We start from the raw sequence: 6,967 nt of genomic DNA, 5'->3' as shown, positions 1-6,967 counted from the left end.
CCAAGCCTCTCCCCCTCCACTTCCCACCCTGGCTCACAGGACTTCCTTCCTCAGGGAAGGCCTCAGAACAAGATTTCCTTCCTCACTTTGGAATTCCGTCAGCTGTTCTGGGGTATTTGGGAACAGGCCTCCAGGCTTTGGCAAGAAGTTTCTGTCATCTATCCCATTTTAGGGAAGAGGAAACTGAGACTCCCTTGAGGTGAGCACTCTCCCAAGGCCACCCAGCACCACACCCTCCCTCCCAGACACAGCGCCAGCCACACCCAAGCACAGGAGGGGTCAGGCTGGCTGGAGACTCAAGGCCTGGATAAGAAACCCTGACCCAGTTACCAAAGAAACATTAATTCGGCACAGCCCATGGAAGGGGGCTTCTGCAGTTCCAGAGCGCAGTCTGCCCTACAGATGGACTGAATAGAGCCCTGGAGGTAGAGCCCAGGGGCCAGCCTGGATGGCCTCTTCCCCCTCTCTCTGTCTGGGCAGGGCTGCCTGCAAACCCTAGCCTCCCTCTCATCAGAGCTCAGGCCCCAGGCCTTCTCACCTACTGTCCTCAGAGCCCTGCAGAGCCACCCAATCTCCCCCATTGCAGGGCCCGCACCAGGCACTCGGTCCCACTGGAGAGGAAGGCATAGGGCTGGCCACTCCCTCCCTCCCACTTGAGTTACAATCAAGAGCCTCTTCACAAAAGCTTCTTAGTGGTTTTTATTTTCTTGTATTAAGGCACCATTGACTTGACTGTGCAGCCTCAAGCTACCTTCTGCAAATGAAAGGGCGTTACCAGGGCGCCTCCCAGCTACCGCCCTGGCCAGAGGCCTGGTTGTTCGGAGAGAGCAGGGTACACCTTCTGTGCATCCCCACACCCCTGTTCACCTGCACCAGACTGGCCGTCACTTCTGGTGCCCGTTGGGACTTACAGTCACAAGGTGGTGTCCGCCCCCGAAGGACCACCACCACCCCTGCTCTCAGCCCCGTCAGGGCCACCCCTGGAGCTCTTCAGTCCTCCGCCTCCGTAGCACACGGGGCACAGTAGGCGAATGAAGCCCAGGCAGGTCCCGATGTTCACCGCCGAGAGGTGCCCTTCTGCACGGGAACCTCGGGGTCCCCGCATCCTGGTGATGGTGGGGCAGGCTGCCATTCAGGCATCAGCGGCGGCCTCGCTGGGCCTGGTGGGCGTGGTGAGCATGGTGGTGGGCGAGGTGATGGTGGTGATGGAGGGTCGCATGGGGCACGTGAGGCACACGGCCAGAATAACGGAAATGGTGCAAGCGTCCCAGGTGGCCCCGGCCTGAGGAGATCGGAGGCTGGGCCCACCGGACTCGGTTTCTCCTTGCAGCAGGGTGGTTCCTCTCCACGTCAGGCTCCTCCTGTCTGCAGTACAAGCAGGCGGCCAGCAGCAGCAGCAGCAGCAGCAGAGCCACAGCAGCGCCTATGATCAAGCCCACGAGGGTCGTGCTCCCCAGGAGGCCCAGCATCTGGGAGTTGACAGCAGCCTCCGCTCGGTGGCTCCTCACTGCGTCCTCCCCTTCGGCAGCCTCTGCTCAGCCCTCACAGTCACTGGACTTTGTTTTCTCAGCTCCTGTGGGCTGGAGAGCAGCCAGGGAATGTGGGTGCAGCCTCTTTGGGCTGGAGCTGCCAGCCAAGGGGAGGCCTGGCCACTATTAGCTCTGGGGAGGCCCACAGCGAGGCTTGGTCGGGACCAAGAGGAGCTGAAAGGAGGGGCTGCGGGGTGGGGAGGGGCCAGAGGCTGGAGATAAGAGTCTAGGCCCCCAATCCTGCTGTTTGGCCAAGTGACTGGGCCAGCTCTGTCCCCTCCCTGGGCTCCCTGCTCTCAGAGAGAGCACAGAACATGGGTTCTCAAACCACACGACTCACCTGCCCTGTGACTGTGCACAAGTTCCCTAAACTCCCTGTGCCTCAGTTTCCTCATCTGTAGAATGGCTCATTAGAGCATATTTCCGCATAGAGTTTTCTGAGGATTCAAGGAGTTAAGATTTATAAGGCACTTAAACCAGGTCCTGACACGTTTGCCACTGATGTTAAGGCAGTAGAGTTTGCACCAGTCGACTTGGGAGACCTCGTGCCATCTGAGAGTCTGCGGCTCCCTGTCCTGCAGCCCACAGAGGCCTCCTGGACTAGTCAGGTTCTATCGTGCAATTGTTCCACACTTCAGGAGCTCAGGCAGGCCCCGCAGGCAGGGTTTTATCATCCAGGGAAGCTGAACAACTGTCTCTGCGTCCTACTGGATCTGGGAGCTAAGAGGGTCTGGGTGTTAGCCCAGGGCTGCAGGAGGCAGGAAGGAGGCTGCTGAGGTCAGAGAGGGCCCAGTGCCAGCCTCCTGGCTTCCAACCAACAGGCTCAACTGGCCATAAACGGCAGGCCCTCGCGCCACCCCAGCCTCCCTGCCCAGCAGTTGTGACACGCCATTCCTGCCTGGGAGAGAATTTACAGACGGGGCAGGACCTGAGCAGTTTCGCATCCCTCTCCCCATCCTGGTCCTGAATCCTCTGTTCATCTAGACAAGCACTTACCCATCCCACCCACATATCCAGGGATGGGCGTCCACTATCTCCCTGGGCAGCCCCTTCTGCTGTGGGCTTGTCGGACTGTTCTCACAGCTCTTCCTCACACGTGGCAGGGCCTCCCCGAAGCCCCAGCTCTGCATCTCCATCCCGAGACCATGGATGCCCGGGGGCCCTCCACAGTGAGCCCACCTCTGTGGGACCTTGGACAAGCCCCTACCCTGCAGCCTGTTTCCTCCTCTGGAAAAGTGCCAGGGCAAGAGGTGACCTCTGGGGACCTTCCCTCTCTGACCTCAATCTGAGATGAGCTCTCTCAGGGAAGCCCCAAACCCTCAAGGCAAAGCTCCTCTGGATGGAAAAGCCAAGCATTCCCTTCAACCAAACTGGGCTCTGGGGGCAGTGGGTCTAATGAGTCCTGGGGCTTTCACCCTGGGGTGGGGGGCGTGGAGGGAGGAAGCCACTTGAACTTTTAATGATGCTCAAGTGAGAACTCCCTCCTGTGGCTTCTAGAGGCCTGCGAGCCCAGCTGCCTTCCCTGGGGGCCTGTTAAGGAGGGAAGTGTGCTGGAAGGAGGAGGAGGAAGCCAAACAGAACTTTCTCCTTCTTGGGAGCTTCTCCAAGGAGACTCCCACCCCACACCAGCCACAGGACGGGGGGCAGGGCCCGGCAACTGGCCGAACTCCAGTCAGCACTAAGGGCCTCTTGGAGTCACACAGACCCAGCCCTCACTGAGAGCCAGAGAAACTGAGGGAGGGGACTTGCCTAAGGTACCCCAGCCTTGTGGGCTATTCTAGACAGCAAATAATCAAGACAGCACGATTCCTGGAGTGAGGGGGGGCTCCAGAGTGAGAGCTGAGATCAGCTGAGGACCGTCCACAGAGATAACAGGGAAAGGGTGTGTGGATTTGGATGGCTTTGGGTGGGGGCAGGGAATTGGGGGAGCTCCCCCATCCTACACACACATACACACACACACACACATTTATTTTCTTAAGTGCAGGGTCACTCCCCATCTGGACAGAAGATACAATCCCAAGGTGGGCATTTGATTTGAAGCTTTGGGCACTCGGGAAGGTGTTGAGACCACGGTCCTCCACGACGTCACAAGTGACTGAGACCTCCTTCGAGGGCTTGCAGGAATGATGACCTTAGAGGATGTGTGGCTGTGTCTAGGGATTCCCTGCCTCAGAAAAGCTGTCCTGTGGCGTCGCTGTATTTCTCCCTTAGGGTCGGGGCTTCTGCACGCTCTACAAACAGCCTTCCAAGATAAGGGGCCAGAGTTCCAGACAATACATACGGCTGATGGGTCAAGACTTCTGGAGTTCATATCATTAGCTTCATGCCCATGCTCTCCAGGGTGCACAGACCTCTGCATGGACTTGCACACATGCACACATGTGTACACTTGTAAACCAACACTGCACTGAGAGCAAACTCATGCACCAAGAGTTGTGTGTGCACACACTTATACACAAGTGCACAAGGGCACACAAGTTCCCTACAAGCTCACAAACTTGTGCTTCTACTGGCTGCAAGTGGTTTTCGGTTGTCCCATGACAGCAACCATTGTTTTCACTAATTGGTGGCACCACCTAGCGGTGACACTGTAAATAAATCAGTTTTGTATTCGGACCTGTCAAAAGTTATAGTTGCCTGGGGCTTACCTGGTGGCGCAGTGGTTGAGAGTCGGCCTGCTGATGAAGGAGATACTTCGTGTCCTGGTCGGGGAAGAATACCACGTGCCGTGGAGCGGCTCGGCCCGTGAGCCACGGTACATTTTTGTTATGTTTAAGTAGAGAATCGCATGCAGAAATACAATCAAGGAGGTTTTTTCGTGGGGGGCGGAGTCAACATGGCGGACTAGGAGGACGTGGAATTCGCGTCTCCTCGCAACTAGGGCACCTACCAGGCACTGGTGGGGGACCACTGACACCTAAGGGAATGGGAGGAACCCCCAGCAACCGGGTAGGACCTGGGCGTTGGGGGGAGTGAGGGGGTAGGAGAAGTGGAGGCGGGATGGGACCGGGGCCCCTGAGGGGCGGCTGGGGGAGGGGAAGGGATCCCATGCCCAGGGGGGAAAGGAAGGGACCATTGGGAGCACAAAGGATCAAAACGGAGCATGGCCAGCATTTCCCATGCCCACTTGGGCCCCTGGGAGCCTGCTGAGAGCCCAGGCCTGATCCTCTGCCCACCGAGGCCCCCTCCAGCCACGCGGGTCCTGAGGGAGTGGGAGGGAGAGAAGGCGGAGCAAAAGCAAAGGCCGGACCTACGGGACAGGCACCCCTGAGGGGTGGCTGGGGGAGGGGAGGAGTTCCTACACCCCGCGGGACCCACCCATGGTTAGGGGTCCAGCGGGGACAGGGGGAGACCCTGTTTGGGGGCAGAGGAACGGAAGGGAACACAGCCAACACTTTCCCTGTCCACTTAGGCACCGGGGAGCCTGCTGGGCTCCCAGGCCTAATCCTCTGCCCTCGGAGCCTCCCTCCTGCTGTGCCTCTACACCCCTACCCAGGGCCCTACCTCTACACTCAGAGGTAGCCCCTCTGAGACCCCCTCCAACCATGCTTTTTATTCTTTATATTTTGTTATTGTTCTGCTCCTTTTGGCTTGTTCCCCCGTTTTTTTTTTCTTTTTTCTGTTGTGGTTTTATTTTACTTTGTTGAAGTTGTTTCAATTATATTTTTATTTTTCCTAATATATTTATTATCTTTCTAATTTTACTTTTTTTTTTATTCTTTGTTATTGTACTGCTCCTTTTTTCCTTTTTCTTTTCCTTTTGTTTTTTTGCCACGCCATGCAGCTTGCGGGATCTTGGTTCCCAGGCCAGCGGTCAGGCCTGAGCTCCTGTGGTGGGAAAGCCAAGCCCAAACCACTGGACGAACAAAGAACCTCAGACCCCAGGGAATATTAATCGGAGTGAGGCCTCCTGGAGGTCCTCATCTCGGCACCAAAACCCAGCTCTACCCAACGGCCTACAAACTCCAGTGCTGGATGGCTCAGGCCAAACAATCAGTAAGACAGGAATACAGTCCCACCATCAAAAAAAAAAAAGTGAAATGACAAAAAAATATGTTACAGACGAAGGAACAAGGTAAAAACCTGCAAGACCAAATAAATGAGGACAAAATAGGCAACCTACCTGAAAAAGAATTCAGAGTAATGATAGTAAAGCTGATCCAAAATCTCAGAAACAGAATGGAGAAACTACAAGAAATGTTAAACAAAGATCTAGAAGAACTAAAGAACAAACAAACAGTGATGAACAACACAATTACTGAAATTAAAAATACTCTAGAAGGCATCAGTAGCAGAATAACTGAGGCAGAAGAATGGATAAGTGAGCTGGAAGATAAAATGGTGGAAATAACTGCTGGGGAGCAGAGTAAAGAAAAAAGAATGAAAAGAATTAAAGATAAAGCAGACTTTAAAGAGTGTTACAAGAGATAATGAAGGACACTACATAATGATCAAGGGATCGATCCAAGAAGAAAACATAACAATTATAAATATATATGCACCCAACATAGGAGCACCTCAATACATAAGGCAAATGCTAACAGCCATAAAAGGAGAAATTGACAGTAACACAATAATAGTGGGGAACTTTAATCCCCAACTTACACCAATACACAGGTAATCCAGACAGAAAATAAATAAGGAAACACAAGCTTTAAGTGACACAATAGACCAGACTTAATTGATATTTTTATGACATTCCACCCAAAAGCGGAAGAATACACTTTCTTCTCAAGTGCACATGGAACGTTCTCCAGAATAGATCACATCTTGGGTCACAAATCAAGCCTTGGTAAATTTAAGAAAATTTAAATCACATTGAGCATCTTTTCCAAACACAACACTATGAGATTAGAAATCAGTTACAGGAAAAAAATTGTAAAAAACACAAAAACATGAAAGCTAAACAGTGCACTGCTAAATAACCAAGAGATCACTGAAGAAATCAAAGAGGAAATTAAAAAATACCTAGAAACAAATGACAACAAAAACATGACAACTGAAAACCTATGGGATGCAGCAAAAGCATTTCTAAGAGGGAAGTTCATAGCAATTCAAGCTCACCTGAAGAAACAAGAAAAATCTCAAATAAACAATCTAACCTTACACCTAAAGGAACTAGAGAAAGAAGAACAAACAAAACCCAAAGTTAGTAGAAGGAAAAAACCATAAAGATCAGAGCAGAAATAAATGAAATAGAAACAAAACAACAGCAAAGATCAATAAAACTAAAAGTTGGGGCTTCCCTGGTGGCACAGTGGTTGAGAGTCCACCTGCCGATGCCGGGGACATGGGTTCGTGCCCCGGTCTGGGAGGATCCCACATGCCATGGAGCGGCTGGGCCCGTGAGCCATGGCTGCTGAGCCTGCGTGTCCGGAGCCTGTGCTCCGCAACGGGAGAGGCCACAGCAGTGAGAGACCGCGTACTACAAAAAA

General features: G+C 53.2%; 1 protein-coding gene across 1 annotated transcript; it reads right to left on the bottom strand.

Moving 5' to 3' along the window:
• Positions 1–694: 694 nt before the first annotated feature.
• HRCT1 (histidine rich carboxyl terminus 1) lies at positions 695–4,277 on the bottom strand. Its single transcript, XM_024763042.1, has 2 exons — positions 4,181–4,277; positions 695–1,580 (listed from the first exon to the last, which is right to left on the bottom strand). The coding sequence occupies exon 2, from the start codon at positions 1,467–1,469 to the stop codon at positions 1,140–1,142; it is 330 nt and encodes a 109-aa protein (XP_024618810.1). The 5' UTR covers positions 1,470–1,580; positions 4,181–4,277; the 3' UTR covers positions 695–1,139.
• Positions 4,278–6,967: the final 2,690 nt, after the last annotated feature.

Source organism: Neophocaena asiaeorientalis, unplaced genomic scaffold (assembly GCF_003031525.2).
Source record: "Neophocaena asiaeorientalis asiaeorientalis breed wild unplaced genomic scaffold, Neophocaena_asiaeorientalis_V1.1 scaffold449, whole genome shotgun sequence".
NCBI lineage: Eukaryota > Metazoa > Chordata > Mammalia > Artiodactyla > Phocoenidae > Neophocaena > Neophocaena asiaeorientalis.
The sequence above is the reverse complement of the archived record's forward strand: the minus strand, read 5'-3'. Positions and strand labels throughout refer to the sequence as shown.

Bases quoted from the DNA above. Each gene is read 5' to 3' on its own strand.
- HRCT1 (XM_024763042.1), bottom strand. From the start codon at position 1,469: ATGCTGGGCCTCCTGGGGAGCACGACCCTCGTGGGCTTGATCATAGGC.